Source organism: Lepidochelys kempii, chromosome 10 (assembly GCF_965140265.1).
Source record: "Lepidochelys kempii isolate rLepKem1 chromosome 10, rLepKem1.hap2, whole genome shotgun sequence".
Classification (NCBI taxonomy): domain Eukaryota; kingdom Metazoa; phylum Chordata; order Testudines; family Cheloniidae; genus Lepidochelys; species Lepidochelys kempii.
Genome location: NC_133265.1, coordinates 50,489,490 through 50,506,932, shown reverse-complemented (window position 1 = coordinate 50,506,932; position 17,443 = coordinate 50,489,490). Strand labels below are relative to the sequence as shown.

General features: G+C 43.5%; 2 protein-coding genes across 6 annotated transcripts in view; one reads left to right on the top strand and one right to left on the bottom strand.

Moving 5' to 3' along the window:
• Positions 1-17,443, top strand: part of TMEM266 (transmembrane protein 266) — a 189,051-nt gene that overhangs the window by 14,155 nt on the left and 157,453 nt on the right. The gene's annotated exons all lie outside the window — the stretch shown is intronic.
• The window catches only part of NRG4 (neuregulin 4), a 63,228-nt gene that overhangs the window by 12,226 nt on the left and 33,559 nt on the right, over positions 1-17,443 (bottom strand). For 2 of the 3 annotated variants that reach the window (XM_073303524.1, XM_073303523.1), the window contains exon 6: positions 8,698-8,847. In XM_073303524.1, the coding sequence (XP_073159625.1) occupies positions 8,698-8,847 (150 nt within the window). Of the gene's footprint in view, positions 1-5,538; positions 5,662-8,697; positions 8,848-17,443 lie in introns of those variants that run through there. The other variant, XM_073303525.1, reaches the window with a different exon arrangement.

Below are 17,443 nucleotides of genomic sequence, written 5' to 3'. Positions count from 1 at the left end.
TGTGGGTGTAGAGAGCAAGTTTCCCAGTAAATATACAAAATCATTTTACAAGACTTCATTCTATCTGAAGACATAAAACCACGATCTTGCCGATGTGACCATTAAAGGTCTGCTCTGAGCAGCATTGAACAACATGATGGTAAAAATAATCATGTTTCACAGAACCTCTGTCTACACTATTTCTCCACTATTACTAGCCATGATGGAGCTGCACCACTGGAAAATTTGGGGAAGGAAAAACCCAGTGTACACACAGCCCCAGAGTTTGTTTGATAGTGTAGCTTTCTTTACTTCATCAGGGGAGTCAGTTAGGATTTCCTGTCCTAAACTGTTGTGTAAAATGTTGCTCTGTTAAACAACTGCCACATTTCTCCCAGAGCTGGCTGCACTTTAGTAACCAGAGAAGTGATTTTTTTTACATATAGGAGCCAAGGAGGCTGTAGGAGTCAAGTCACTGTTTGAAAATCACATTGGATCTCTCTAAATGACAAAGGTAGGAGATTATCAGTTTCTGTTTACCCCCAATAGAGAAACTGTCTCCAAGGGGTATGTGATGGAGATGATGATCTGACACAGAATTACCATTCCTCAGGCCCCATCTTGATCCTACTGTAGTAAGTAGCAAAACTGTCAAGAACATCACTGTCAAGAAGAAGGGATGGGTCTTTTAGAAAGGCTTTAAAGCTTCACAAAGGCCCCAATCCTACACCTGTTAAAGTCCATGACACTCTTGCTGTTTACTTCGCCACAAGCAGGATGGGGCAGAAAGAGCCTCTGTTAATGAAGTCCCACCTTCCTGTCCCATGGGAAGGGTCAGCCAGATCATGTCTGGGCCCTATGGACAATGGAAAATTCTAGCACTTTTACCCTGCACTGTACACAACCACTGTGTCTACCATGAGCTCTATCCCTTTAGTTCTATCCTGCTGTTCCCCACCACTGTCCAGTTCTTCATTTTTCTCTCTTCCCTTCCACAGTGTTTCCCATTTCACTCAGACCTTCCTTCATTTTCTCATGCACCCTCTCCATCCCTCTGTCCATTTCAAATGCTCCCTCTTTTATCACTAATTCTCTCCCATTTTCCCTCTTTGTGCAGGTTCTGCCTCCCAAAAGCATGTTGTGCTCATGAATCCCTGGGCATGATCAAATATAGTATAATACAGCTGTTTCAGATTGCTGGCAGGTTGGGAAGCAGCTCTGGCATAAGAAAAAACAAATCCTAGTGACCACTTTTACTGAAATTCTTTCAGAGCATAGCTGATAAAGATTTGATTATTCAGATACATATGAGATCGAGGATTACTCCCCTCTTCTCCCAGCTCTTTTTCCCACATAGTCCGCTTTTGTGAGCTACCTTCCCCATCAGCCACACCTGAGTTTTATAAATAAGGGGAACATTCTAGCGTTTCCACACATAACATACATAGCCCAGAAATCTGCCATAACAACACAGTCCAGGGTAAGGGGCAACAAGGTAAAGGAGATCTGGGTTCTGTTCCCAACTCTGCCACAGACTTGCTATGTGACTTAGGCAAGTTAACTACTGTGTCTCATTTTCCCTATATATAAATTAATATTACTTATACTTCCTAATCTCAGGGAGGTAGTATGAGTCTAAATTAATTAACATTTATGACTTGCTAAGATCCTATGGTGCTAGAGCCATAAAAATTCTTATAAATAAATACAACAGAGCAATCCACTTTGTTTTGCGGAGTTTCAAATCTAGACCAAACATAATGCCTAGATTAGACAGGTGAAAAAGTAGGAATTTTATAACACTCAATTTTTCTTACATTTTTCAACCCAATACACTGTCTAAGAGGACAAGTCAAGAATGACATGAACTCACAGGCTGGCCCACCATAAATCCTACACTTAAGCCCCAAAAGATTCAATGATAGCTGGGTGGCCTGATTTATAGGTAACAATGTATTTTAAACAAGCATAACACCATGTACTAGAGATTATTGATCCTTGTTTATAACTCTGAAGAAATGAGAATGGACTGAAGCATCCACCTTGAAAAACCTCTGATCTGCTGATCACCTCAATCAAGAGCTAAAGATTTTCATCTGGGAAACTTTGTCTACGTATAGAGCCTTAGGATATGTCTACAGCGCTGCTCAGACAGCACTGAAGGAAACCGCTGTTGTGTGTTCACACTGTCAGCTGCCTGCGCAATAGCATGTTTACACTTGCAGCGGTATTCGGAGCAGTGCACTCTGTGCAGCTATCCCATAAAGCATCTCTTCCGCTTCTGCTGCTAAGAGTTGCAGGAAGGTGGAGGGAATCCTGGGTCCTGTCCCAATGCCCCATGATGCACGGTTTCGAATCCCAGCAGTCCCATGCTTCCGTCCACATTTGGCACCATCAGGTGTTTGTGTACTGTACACACTGCCTCTTCCGTCTGCAGGAATGGATCCTGAACTGTTGACCAGTATACTGCTCGCTCTGACTAACACATCACAAGTGGCAGTGGAGTTATTTGTTAAACTACAAAGGCAAGAGGAGTGTGACATTGATCTCACCACACAGAGTAGCTACAACACAAGATTGGTGTGGCATTCACGGAGGTGCTGACCACAGTGGACCACTGCTTTTGGGCTCGGGAAACAAGCACTGAGTGGTGGGATCACATCGTCTTGCATGTCTGGGATGATGAGCAGTGGCTGCAGAACTTTCAGATGAGGCAAGCCACATTCATGGGACTGTGTGATGAGTTTGCCCCAGCCCTGCGGCACAAGGACACAAGAAAGAGAACTGCCTTGCCGTTGGAGAAGCGCGTGGTGATTGCACTGTGGAAGCTGGCTACTCCAGAGTGCTACTGATTGGTCGCTAACCAGTTCATAATGGAAAAGTTGACCTTTGGATTCATGTTGACGGAAATGTGCAGGGCCATTAATCACATCCTGCTCCGAAACACCATGACTCTGGGCAACGTGCATGACATTGTGGATGGCTTTGCACAAATGGGCTTCCCTAACTGCGGAGGGGCGATTAGATGGCATGCATATTCCAATTCTGGCACCAGACTACCTCGCCAGTGAGTACATTAATCGGAAGGGGTATTTCTCAATGTTCTCCAGGCACTTGTGGATCACAGTGCGCGTTTCACAGACATTAACGCGGGCTGGTCTGGAAAGGTGCATGACTCACCCATCTTTCGGAACACTGGCCTGTTCAGGAAGCTGCAAACACAGACTTTCTTCCCAGACCAGAAGATCACCTTAGGGGAAGTTGAAATGCCCACTGTGATCCTGGGAGACCCCGCCTAGCCCTTAATGGCGTGGCTTACGAAGCCATACATGGGGCACCTTGACAGCAGCAAGGAGTGGTTCAACAATAGGCTGAGCAAGTGCAGATAATGTTGAGTGTGCTTTTGGCCATTTAAAGGCCTGCTGGCACTGCCTAAATGGGAAACTGGACCTGGCCGATGACAATATTCCTATGCTTATAGCCACATGCTGTATGCTCCATATTTGTGAAGGGAAAGGTGAAAGCTTTACTCAGGGCTGGACTGCTGAGGCCTTAACACCTGGAGGCTGAATTTGAACAGCCAGAGACCAGGGCTATTAGAGGGGTGCAGCATGGGGCCATAAGGATCAGGGATGCCTTGAGGCAGCAATCTGAAGCTGAAAGCCATTCATATTTGTTGCTATGCTCAGGAGTGCAGTGCTTGTAATGTTAGGAGGGGATTGTGATTGCAGATGATGCAATATGAAGGTTTAAGATAACTGTCTGTTGGTTTGCAGGGCTCTGTTTGCTTTCACACCAACACAATTATTTTATTAAAAAACAACAACTGGAGGAGAGAGACAAACAGAAAAACACATCAGCACTGAGGGAGATGGGGGAAGGGAAGTTCCCAGGAGGAGGTGGGGTCCCAGGATGGTTAAAGATTTGTTTATGTCCAGGGATCATATCCAGCCTTCTCCTTTGGAGTACAGTGCAGTGCAGCGCAGCGGGTACTGTATTTCAGCAGGGCTAAACTGCAGAGGGACTGGTGTTGAGTGTAGTGGGTACTGGGAGTCCGTAGTGCTGGAGTGTGACGGGGAAGGAGTGGAATGCAGTGGGTACAGACTGGAGCCAGGAGGTTGATAAGAGTGTGTTGGAGGTGTCTGGGGGCGCATGGGAAAGTTTTGCGACAGCAGCCGCCGGGGAGGGCGGGTGGGGAACTGCTTGGTTTGCAATACTAGCATCGCCTGGAGCATGTCCGCTTGGTGGTCCATAACGTTTAAGAGCCGCTCTGTGGCTTCATTCTGGCACACTACATTCTCCTTTTGGTCCCTCTTCTCGCGGTCCCGCCACTCCTTTGAATCCTGTTTTTTGGCCGCAGAATGCATCATAATGTCACATAGAAAATCCTCCTTAGTTCTTCGTGGCTGCTTTCTAATTCTGCGCAGCTATTCAGTTGCCAATAACAAAGAGGGAGGCTGGGCTCCCAAGGTCATCTCTGTGGAATATAAATGCAACATTTTACAGAAGCAGTATTGTTTGCAACACACAACACTAATTCAGTGATTTAAAACACAGCTGTCACTAACTGGCTGACCCCGGGCAAGCACACATGAGCCACAAGACCTGCAAAATGGTGAGTAGCTACAGGAGCAGGGTAAATCAGTGTTCCCAGGCACGTGGCTCTTGGGGAGAGTCAGCACTGTAGTGGGGGTCTGATATTCATTTTCCCCACATTATCCACAGGCTGTGTTCATTATGGAAGATATCTTGCTGCCGAGGGGGAGCAGGGACTCAAGGGAGGGTCTTCAAGACTCTGTCTTCCGCCCTGGCCCTTATGCGGCTCGTCTGTGTGCAGCAATGGTTCCCCTCCAGTGACAGCACAGTGGCGTGGAAAAGTTACCATTAATGGGGCAAGAAACAAAGCAGCTCTGCCAAAGAACCTGCGGCAGTGGATTGCCCAGTATCTACATGAGGGTTTCCTGGAGAAATCTGAGGGAAATTCCCGTGAAGTGAGGGAGTCAATCAACAGCCTGTTTCGCTGCTCAGACGAGGCATGTGGTGGTACACGCATCATACAGACACAAGCCTGCTTTCTGCAACCCTCCTGTCTCCAAGAACTCTATTCAGTGATTCCCAAAATCAAATTCACTTACCAGGGGCCTCCTCTCCTGTTTGCGCTTCACCAAGCTCCGACAGCTGTGACTGACTGGCTAGCCTCTGGGGTAAAAAAGAGCTCCTGGCTGCATGCATCTCTGACCTCAGAGTCGTCCTCTGCCTCTGGGTACCCCTCCCCATCCTCGTCCAAGATTTCCTCCTCCTGGCTCAGTCCACTCTCAACTGGCATGTGAGCCACCAAAGTATCCATAGTGGCCTTCGTGGTGGAAGTGAGGTCACCACTGAGTATCGCGTCCAGCTCTTTGTAGAACTGGCAGCTCATGGGCGCAGCACTGGAGCGGTGGTTTGCCTCCCACGCCTTGTGGTAGGTGTTCCACAGCTCCTTCGCTTTGATCCTGCACTGCAGTGTGTTCCAGTCATGGCCCCTTTATGTCATGCATTGTGAAATCTGTCCTTAGGTATCATAATTCCTATGGCTGGAGCGTAGCTGGGACTGGACAGCCTCTTCTCCCCAAATGTCGATGAGGTCCAACAGCTCAGCGTTGCTCCAAGTGGGGGATCGCCTGGTGCTTGGAGCACTTCCACCTGGAAGAATGTGCTGAGACACTGCACATGTCACCGAGCAAACAGGACTTTCAAAATTCCAAAGGAATATATGGGGTGGGGATGACGGTTGCTCACGTGAAGGCAGGGCAGTAGAGTTCAAACCAATGACCAGAGAGGCAAGAACAGGCATTGTGGGACACCTCCTGGAGGCCAATTGCAGTGCTGTAATCAACCAGGGTGTCTACAACAGCAATGTGGTGCTGTAGCCCCAGTACAGAAAGCTGCATGCCTCTCATCGGGGTGGTTTCTGTGCACTAAGTGGCTTGGCAATGTATACACCTTGGGAGTTAGAATGCAGAAAGCTGCTTTACAGCGCAGAAACTTGCCAGTATAGACAAGGCCTTAGGCAGTAGTAAAGCAATACCATATTAGGCTTCTCTGGAATGATGAAGACTACAAGGCTAATATTCCCTTTATACAGCAAGTGAAGTTCCTTTCTTTATGACAAGAGAAATCAGTCCCTTGTTTTTTGAGATCTCCCACAGTAGTCTGTGTTATATTCTGGATACAAGATCCAATATGGGAAGACTGAGTTGCTGCCCCTTTGTTATTTCCATAGGGAGGAATTAATCCTGAACATCCCCTGCGCAAAGCCTGAGTCAATGGACATGGAGTTTAGGATCACCCTGCAAACCAATGATCAGGGAAGCTGCATGCATTCTGTGTGGATGTTATTCTAGTACCTGAATTAGAATAGTGGCAGTGTTCCCTTGCACAGGGATCTTTAGCCATTAAACTGTGGACTCAGGGGTCAATGCCTGTGCCCCTTCCCCAGCTCTACTGCATGCATGAGGAGAGGAGTCCCTATGCTTGATCACTCCTGTGCTATGTATCCTGTGTATGTTAAAACCTCTGCAGTTCTGTTGTATTGGGGTCACTTTTCAGCTCCTCTACCCAAAAGAAAATCTCACCTCTAAAGAACTGCAAGACTGCTGGCATGTATTTTAAAAGGCTAGTAAAGGCCTTGTTTTATTATTATTTCGGTGAATTCACAGCAATTCTAGAAGTGAATACTCTTGCCACTAGCTCCTCTGGAGCTTAATGAAATGGAGAGGGTTTCCTGTCTCAATGATAGGGAGGACTGATTTAATCAAAATGGTGAATGCAACAGTTTTGATATCCTTTACAACTGTCTCTTGATTATCGAGAGTATTTCTATAAAATAATTTTGCTTCTTCGAATTGTATTTGGTTAAGGGGAAAAATGAGCATTCAGCAAGTTTCCATTACATCAGCTGATGAAACAAGTCTAGTTGTGAAAAGGGACTTTCAGAGGAGCAACTGAGTCTGCTCCATAGAGGGCCCAACATGGATTTGGAGGGATAAAGAAATGAGAAGTGCAGGAGGCCTAGTCAGTCACAGCCAAGGGAAGGCTACAAGTGAGCGATGTGTGAGAGCTTTTGGAGCAAAGACCGCTCGTGGAGTTAGGCCACAAGTTAGTGGTCAATAAAAGTGAACTAGACTGTATTTCAGGGATTAAAATGCTGGCTGGTAAAGGTGGAAATATGTGCAGATAGTTTTATGACAGGGTATGAGCTGGAAAAGTACTGTTGATCTACTTCCTTGCTGTTAAAGTGTGACTACTGATTGGGCTGACGTATATACATCTGAGTTAAGTCAGGGCAGTAATATTAGCCCTGAGCTAACTATAGTCTCCAGATACTCAGGAGAATAAGCATAAGTAAAAACAGGATACCTGGGATGTCTAGAAAACCAAGTATATGTGAATAATGCAGATAGTGAATCGTTCATTTGTGTAAAAAAGTTTCCTGTGTTATGCTGGAACAAGAACCTGATTTATTGTTATCTTAATCTCCAGTATAACTCCTAATGCTTTTTTTTAAAAAAAAACAAAAAAACACACAACTGTAAATGTTACAGGAACATTTTTTGACAGATGAAGTACCGGTGTTTTAAGGTGGCCGACAAATGTATTTTAAAGTAATAACTGTGAGATTACTGTTAGTGCTGACTTATAAAAACATCTACAATCTTGTCTATGCTAGACAGGGGTTGCTGGTATTGCTTGCTATACAGGCAAACCATCCTAACGGAGATGCAGTTTATATCAGAAAAAGGGTTCTCTTGCTTATGTCAGTACCCTGAATTAAATAACGTCTTTTCTGGTTTAATTGTGTCTACACTAGGGCTCTTTCTGGCATAGCTATGTCAGCTAGGGAGGTGATTCTTTTCAACCCATGCTCTTAACTGACATAAGTATGCTGGCAAAACTTAATTATAGTCCAGACCTAAGGTAACAGTAGCTGTAAGCCGCTGGCATTTTTGGCAATTTTTTAGTAACTTAAATAACAAACAAACTTGAACCTGAGCTTGCTCCTGAACGTGGCTGTTTCTAAGGTTGTCCTCTTCAGATTCCTCTGTACCTGTGCCTTTAGTGCTCCTGGGCTGGAGCTAACCCTCTTAGTGTGGCTACCAAATTGACTCAGTAGAATAGCTCAGCTCTCCCCATTCCCAGCACAGCCATACAGAGAGAATCAGAAATTGTCCCTGTATGTGGTAATTCTATAGTACATCTTATTTTGACAGTTGAAGGGTAAAATTCTCAAAAGTGCCTAAGTTGTCTTTCAATGGGACAGCGTATCCTATATAATGAGATGCTTTTGAAAATTTTAGCCAGTGTTCTGATTTCTGAGCACTGCAGCTGACGGGCTTCTACCTCTACTTTTTTGAAAACTGGCAATGTAAAGTGAGTTATACCTTAATGTGTTATACTCTCTGATTCTGGATATGCTTTTAGTTGTTATAGGAAACTGTGGGTCACAACGAGCTTTTGTAAAGTAACTACAGCTGACAAAACTGAAAAAGGCATTCCAGAGAACTACAAATTAGAAAATAAAATATTAAGAGCAAAAGGGTCGATTAATTTTGCTGAATAATCATGCGTATCTAATGTATAATTCATTACATAATTTTAAATTCAAATAATTAGTATATGATTACCTGAAAATAAATTTCTACTTGATTGACTAGCTTCAGTACTCTGAAGCACTTTTACCTGCAAAGGAAGTAGAATGCTCCAATTACAAGAATTCCTAGAACAACAACTGAAGTCAAGAAAGCTGCAAACAGTTCACTTTTAATTTGGGTCTTGAGACTAGGTAGCAAAACTTCTTCACAACGGGCTCCTGTATAGTTCTCAATACACCTGTGAAACCAAGTTTTATATAAATTAGATTTTTTGGCAGGAGGGGGATCATTTTCTGACACAGTACAATTAATTTATATTCATTTCTATAGTGCATATTCATATAAATCCCATTTATAGAATGATGGAAATTTCTGACATAATCCCCTTTGATTTTTGTAACATCACTGGAATGGGATAAAGAAGCATCATTCTCCCCTAAAGTACACTTAAATTATCTCTTTACTATATATGCATTGTGAATCCAGTAGCTACATTATACTCTCCTGCAGACAAACCTGTGGAAGGGGCAGTTTACTTGGAAAAAAACAGTAAGTTGCAGTTCAGTTCCCAGCACATCATCTTAGTGGAGGGCATTAAGTTTTCCTTGCCACATAGGGAGAGGAGAGTGTGGCCTTCCAAATGTACAGAAATAAAATCAGTGGAGAGGAATCCTGCTGCCTGTGCCTCTCTCCCTGTACCTTTTGTAGATTTACCTTTTTCTCTCTGTCCAAGAGCTGCTACTGTTATGACCGATCGAGGAAATGTGCATTCATTGCGACACGGGACGTGAAAAACACTTGACAAATTGCAATGATAGTTACATTTGTAGTATATACAGTGAAATAACAGGCATACCAAAACACATTATATGTTTTTAAAAAGCAGTTGCACTCACAGAGGGAGTTAAAAGGCTTAACTGCTACAGCTACCTTGTGTCAGGCTGGTCAAAACCTTTTCCAAAACTAAGGAGAGGTAACTTCTTTGGCGATCACTGTAGCTTCTGACACAATGTAACAAAATTCCTGCTGTTTAAGTGTATATTAGTGTCAGAAATCAGTGCCTGTACCAGATCTAGTCTAGAAGCAGGGCCTTCAGCAGAGCCAGGCTCTGGCAACCTAACAGTCTGGTATCTAGTAGGCTGCTTGATTGACTGAAAGAGTCTTCAGACATGCAACAGCTCCAGTTCAGTGGCTGATCAAAGCATTTGCCCACAGCTGCTCTCGCCTTGCCTCACTCCAAGGTCACCCGGTCCTGTCTCTCTGTTCCAATTCCTGACTGTCGCTGACCTTTGGCTTGGTGCCTGGCCTCAGACTCCAGCTCTGATGCTTGGCTCAGTTTCCTTGCTGTTGATTCCTGCTCTAACCACTGGGCATGACCACCCCATGTCCTGGTCACCAACAATTACAAGCAGTGCTAAAATGTGTGCTAACGGGGTATACCTCACTGAGCTATATGCACACAGCCAGGTAAGCTAAACACCACTTTACACATTTGATTTTCCAACCTGCCAATCATTTTACCAAACTACAAACCAGAAGGGTGACTCTCATGAATGTTGTATCTATCATGACATCCTGAGATGGACTATGTTACTTCAAGTTTTACAGTAATGAAGAATAGAGGAAGTATTTATAAGGATTTGCAGGAGCTCCTACAACTAACCCAATAGGCTCGCCTTGAAGATCTGTCCAATATCTGTCCTGGCTGTTTGGGTGCAGTACTGAGTTCTAGATTTTTAGCCTCCATAAGTAGAACACTGCTTTGTGATTTTTGGCATGGTGCTTTGTGACTAATAGCTCAAGAAATTCCATCATCCGTAGTAAATGCTGTACAAAGGGCCAAATTGTGGCTTCACTGTACAAAGAGGCTGCATATTGGCAGTAACACTTGGGTTTTAGGAGGGGTTTTTCTGAAGCAGACAGGGCCTGATCATCCACTACCTTGTACTTTATGTAGTCATTTACCCCTGTGAAAAGTTACCCTCCCCGTTTCAGAGAGGTGTAAATGGCTACACAAGATCAAAGGTAACAGCTAATCGGGTTTCTAACACCAGGATTATTTGGGGAGGCACAATGTAATCCAAAATCTATTGTTCTGTGATACAGGTGTATACGTCATTAAGTCTATAGCGTCTCAGGCCAAAATCCCCTCATCTGAACACTTCTCCTAAGACGCAAACCATCTACCTACTAATCCAAGATGACAAAATATACTCCACATGTATGAACTAGTGCACCACAAAGGATCTTTTTTTAAAGTGCTTTTAAAAAAAGCACTCTGAGGAAAATGAAGAAAGGTCTGAAATTTTCCTCATTTAATTTAAAAATGGTCACATTTTTTTCTTTCAGATTTTGTACTCAAAATTTACACTTTTCAGAACCAAAGCAAATTTTTACTTCAGAAATAGTGAACACTTGAGTTAGAGCAGCATGAACCTGTATAGCTGTAGTTAATACTCTCATTATGCTTAAATCAGACATAGAATTCATGCTACTCTATCAGTGAATCGGCTTGAGTTTGACCTCTCTTTTAGGTCAGTGATATGATTCATATGCCATATACAGTTATGGTTATTGTAGAAAGTAGTAATGACTTTACATGTGATCACCATCATTGTTGTTTATTTAAATGGAAATAGGCTTTTAGGGAAAAATATTGATTTTATATATACTGTTTAAAAATTGTGAATGTATCACTGAAGAATTACTAACCAAAAACATCACTCTGGAAAATTCAAATTAGACTTGGCAGATCACCTTTTACATGTTCCTGTTTGCTATCATTCGAATCAGGATTTATTACACTTCATAAAGAGTCAGTATATTATCATCTTGGCTATGATGACAGTGCAGTGCAAAAAAAAGACAGTGGCCAAATTCTGTTCTTAATGATCCCATTGTCAATCTGGGTAAATCAAGTGAAGTCAATGAAGTTATGTTACATTTACACTAGTGTAACTGAAAGAAGAACTTGGCTTGCTTTTTATACAACTGTAATTCAGGATTCAGTTTTGCTAGGTTATAGCCAAATATATGGGCCAAATTATGTAAATATGTTGTATAGCTACAAAAATGGTTGCGTATTAATGTTGGAAGGGCTGAGTTTGCATCCCTGTTTTGGCAGACTTTGGCCCTATATACAACTTCACTTGTCATATTGTCTCTGATTAGAACAGAAATAATCTGGGGGGAAAGTGCACAGGTAGAATTATGACATCAATAAGCACATGTGCAGAAATGTATAGATCACAGTTCTTGACCCTTTGGCCCAATCTCAAAATGTTCCTTGTTGCTCCGGTCAGTGAGTTCTGCAGAGAGACAAATTCAAGGCAGAAAATTTCACTCCCACTTCTCCCTCCCACACTGCCCTGTTGTACACAGGTTTCTTGACAGGCACCAGTGTGCAATCCCCTGCTAGCATTTGACCCATAAACTTATGTTACTGTGAAAAAGTTTGTATACAACATTTCATAACTGTTAATTGGATTTAGAACTAAATTACCCATTGACTGAATGTTGTTCAGTTGGTACTGGTGATATTATAACCAGTCTAACTTAATGGTCTGTTCATAATTCATACCGTGTAAAAGTCAAAGAAATATATAGGCTGAGGCTACAATACTTATTTACGGACATTTCTTATCTAAAGTTCTTTTAAAGACTGACTGACTGCACCATATAAAACTGGAAAGCATTTTATTCAGTAACCATACTGTTTATATCAGCTAATTTCTGTATCTCCTTTCCCCATTTTTCATTACTAGGGACTTTTGAAGGAAAACAGGATCTTTGTAGTTTAGGAGTACATCTGTTCCTGCTTCTTACTCTTGACTTTGAAGGTACAATCCTTTGTGACATTACAATAGATTGCTATAGCTGCTATTGTAATGACACACAGGATTATTGGCTGAATTCTGTAAGGTGCCACTGGCTGTTGAGGGTGTTCAGTGCCTTGCGTGACTGGGCTCATAATCGTACATCTCTACAACAATATACTGTAACATCACAAGGACTGAGACTTTGTCAAGAAAAAGAAGTTGGAGTTGACTATCCAACAGAGGACAATTCTAGAATATCTGTAGTCAATTGCACAAAGAAATCTTCCTGATTTCCCAATTCCTCTGGCACACAGAGATTATAATCTCAATTTGTTGTCCAAATGTTTTCTCTCATTTTCAGTCATCAAATACCAATAATGACTAAATGAACACCATTTTCTTTAAGTCCATTGCCTGAGACCTGATCTTCTCAAATTTACTATCCATGCAGAAACTTGATTCCTGAGAGCTCCCTAGACCCTGCTTAATCAACTGATAACTGTGAGATAACATTTCAGAAATTCTCTGTAGATTTTCATATAATGCAAATTATTTGCATAGTGTCCTTCATAAAGGTATCACAAAATGTTTCATATTGAGAAATACAACAGAAATATAGCTTTAAAGAACAATTTGTCTCATTCAAATAGAAATGGGAAACGATGTACAGAGCTGCAGAGAAAAACAAGCACAGAAAAACAATGTATATGCATTTTTCCTGCATTTAACTATTATTGAATACTGGTGACAGGAAGAATGGAAGCATACAGTGTTAGGAAAGGGAAAGGTGAATAGGTTTCAGCATCACATAAAGAAGAGTTTTAAGGCAAGAGTAGAAGAGGAAGTGAGTGAGTGACTTAGAGAGAGTGAAACAAAATGGGTCAGGAGACGTGAGAGAGACACTGTCGTGAAAAATCACAGAGAAGGGTCTGGGGGAAAAGCAAAGGTTAGAAAAGTAGAGTCATCAGAGTAGACGGATTGGGTGGGATGAGATGAGTAGTCAAAGAATATTTTAAAAATAGGAGGAAAACTTAGAATGTGATTGTCAAGGCTGAATCCCCATTCTGTCACTCTGAGTGCAGAAAGTGGGGGCCCGCAAGGATTTTAATACTTGCCATTCCAGGCTTGTATTAAACTCCCAAGGTTACAGCTTTTCTCTGACCTTGGCTTGGTAAACGCTGCCACCACCCAAATGCAAAAAAACACCCTTTAAACCCAGGAAGGAGCACTTGGGAATTCCTCCCTGTGGGGTACCCTTAAGCCCTTTCATACACACACACCCCGGGGGAAGAGCTGAAAAAGAAAACAAAGGAAATTAGCTGTGGCTATCAGTTAATCAAACAACATGCACAAATCTCTTACGACACCAAAAATCCAATCCTGTTCTTAAAAAAGGTAAATTTTATTAAAAACAAAAAGGAAAAAAAAATACATCTGGAATTTAGGCACTTTGCTAGATCTTAAAAGAAACAATTACAAAAATTAAGCACCCAAAATAGCTTTCTTGGGGGTTCAGCTTAAAGGTTACAAGCAAACAAAAGCATCAGCGGTTAGCACAGAGGACATCCACAAGCCAAAATAAGAAATAAACCTGATAGCATCTAACTAAACATTCCCTATCCAAATTATTTCTTCTAGGTATGGAAGATACTTTTTCATACCTGGTTCAAACCTTACACAGCATTTCTGCTTATAGCATTGCTGCTCTGTGTTCTGGCAGCCCAGAGAACAACAGACAAGGGAAAACTTTCCCATTTTTTAAGTTCTAGCCTTCCCATTTGCTCTTTTGGTCAGGTGCCCACTCCTTTTCTTTTACCTGTGGGCTTGTTAACTCTTTACAGGTAAAGCAAGCAGAGAACAGCTACCAAGAGGGATTTTACAGCTAGCTGGCTGGCTGGGTGTCCATAAATGGGAGCTCTCCCCTCCCTTCATTTGTCACACGCCCCCCAAATTACAGACAGTGCTGGTCAGCCTGGTTTAGGGCGGGTGCACACCGGTTGGGATTTCTTTCTGGAGGGTTAGGAAACAGTTACGAAGATACGTGCACCTCTAATTTTACTAATAATTACATGGAGAACTAAACAGTACTTTTTAAAGGACTACAATGACTTAGCATACAGGGACATTTTCACCTGGCTGATTCTGGGAAACCATCCCGGGACAGTGCATCAGCCACTTGGTTAGAGGCTCCTGAAATGTGTTGTATTTAAAAATCAGTCTTGAAGAGCTAAACTCCACTGAAGAAGTTTTTTGTTAGACGCATTGACTGTGAAGCCACTTCAGTGGAGCATGGTCAGTCTGCAGGTGGAACCGCCGTCCCTAAACGTATGGCACAGATTCTCCAGCGCATACACAATGGTGTAACGTTCTTTTTCTGAGGCTGACCAGTGGCTTTCCCTCTCAGAAAGTTTTTTGCTGAGAAACACGACAGGATGGAACTGCTGATCTGGTCCTTCCTGCATTAAAACTGCTCCCACACCACGCTCAGATTCATCTGTGGTTATGACGAACGGTTGTGTGAAGTCTGGGACCCTCAGGACAGAGTCAGAAGTAAGGGCCGCCTTAAGCTGCTTAAAAGCTTTCTGACACTTCTCAGTTCACTGAACTGCATTTGGTTGTTTTTTCCTGGTCAGGTCTGTCAGTGGGGTGGCGATTTGGCTGTAGTTTGGTACAAATCATTGGTAATACCCAGCAAAGCCTAAGAATAATTGGATCTGCTTCTTTGACTTAGGGACAGGCCAATTTTGGATAGCATTTACCTTAGCCTGTAGGGGGTTGATAGTATCTTGACTCACCTGGTGTCCACTGTCCGTTACCCTGTTTAGGCATATTTCACACTTTTTGGCTTTAACAGTTAATCCTGCCTCCCTTATGCGCTGAAAGACAGGTTGGAGGTGTTCTGCCCATGAATCTGAGAATATAGCCACATCGTCAAGGTAGGTGACTGCAAATTCCCCAAATCCAGCCAGAAGGTTATCTACCAATCTCTGGAAGGTGGCGGTTGCATTTCGCAGTCTGAAAGGGAGCACATTAAATTCATACAGCCCTACATGGGTGATGAAGGCTGACCTTTCCTTGGCTGGTTCATCTAGCGGCACTTGCCAGTAACCCTTAGTTAAGTCTAAGGTGGAGACAAACTGGGCACATCCCAGTTTCTCCAATAGCTCATCTGTGTGGCATTGGATAGCTTTCTGGGCGAGGTATAGCATTTAGTTTACGGTAGTCCACACAAATGTGGATTTCCCTGTCTGGTTTGGGAACCAGAACCACTGGAGAGGCCCATGCACTCTCAGAGGGGCGGATTACCTGTTCGTAACATGTCCTTGATCTCCCTTTCTATTGCGGTTTTGGCTTGAGGGGCCATCCGATAGGGTTGGGCTCTAATTAGGCGAGCATCACCTGTGTCAGTGGAGTGGTATGCCCGTTCTGTCCGTCCTGGGGTGGCTGAAAACATTGGCGCAAAGCTGGTGCACAGCTCCTGGATTTGCTGTTGCTGCTTACGCCCAAGGGTCATGGAAGCATGGAAGGCTCACCTCTTGCACGCCACCATTGCTTTTTCCTTCATAGTAGACTTCTTCAGGCCACTCAGTGTTGTCTCTCTCCTGGGCTGTAAACTGGAGAACTTTGATTTCTCGGGAATAAAAGGGCTTTAGAGAATTAACATGGTATACTTTAGGTTTTAGGGTAGGTCTGGAAATGCTATGAGGTAATTAACAGCTCACAGGCGCTCTCGGACCATAAATGGCCCCTCCCATGACGCTTCCATCTTATTGGCCTGGAGCGCTTTCAGGACTATGACTTGGTCACCTACTCTGAAGGAATGCTTTCTGGCATGTTTATCATACCAGGCCTTTTGCTCTTCTTGAGCATCCTGTAGGTTTTCGCAAGCAAGGGCTAGAGAGTCTTTGAGGGTGTTTTGCAGGTTGGTTACAAAGTCCAAAATGTTAGTTCCTGGAGAAGATGTAACCCCCTCCCATTGCTGCTTCACCAACTATAATAGCCCCTTAAAATCATGGCCGTAAACGAGTTCAAAGGGTGAAAACCCTAAACTGGCATATGGTACAGCCCTGTAGGCAAAGAGCAACTGCTGCAACACTAGGTCCCAATCAATGGAGTGCTCATTCATGAATTTACATATCAAAGTCCCTTTGAACTTCTCCACTAGGCCATTTGTTTGATGGTGGTAAGGGGTGGCAACCAAATGGTTCACTCCATGAGCTTCCCAGAGATGTTTCATGGTCCCTGCCAGGAAGTTAGTTCCCGAATCTGTAAGGATGCTGGAGGACCAACTTACCCTGGCAAAAATGTCTGTCAATGCCTGGTTCATGATTTTAGCCCTGGTGTTGCTTAGAGCTACTGTTTCCAACTATCGGGGGGCAAAATCCATAGAAATCAGTATGTACAGCTTTCCTCTGGGTACAGCTTTCCTTCTTAGGGAAAGGACCCGGAATAGCCACAGCTACACCCTGAAATGGAACCTCAATGATGGGGAGTGGCTGGAGAGGGGCTTTGACCTGCTCTTGGGGCTTTCCCACCCTCTGGCACACTTCACAAGACCGGACATAAGTAGAAATGTCCTTGCCCATTCCCTCCCCGTGGAATGACTTCCCCAAATGGTCTTTGGTCCTATTCACCCCAGCATGGCCACTAGGGTGATCGTGGGCTAAGCTCAAGAGCTTTTCCCTATACTTATTTGGCACTACCAACTGTTTCTGAGGATGCCAGTCCTCCTTGTGCCCACCAGAAAGGGTCTCCTTGTATAAGAGTCCTCCTCCTATAACAAACCTGGACCTATTAGAAGAGCTGAGAGGCGGTGGGTCGCTCCATGCAACCGTCCAAGCTCCCTTGAGTCTCTCATCCACTTTCTGCTCTGCTTGGAACTGCTCCCTTGATGGTAGAGACATTAGTTCCTCGCTGGGTTGTGGACTTGGGCTTGGTTCCACTGGAAGCGATGCAGGTGATGGCGTTGTTTCCGTTGACTGTGAACCACTCTCCCCGCTGGTGCACTAGATGGTA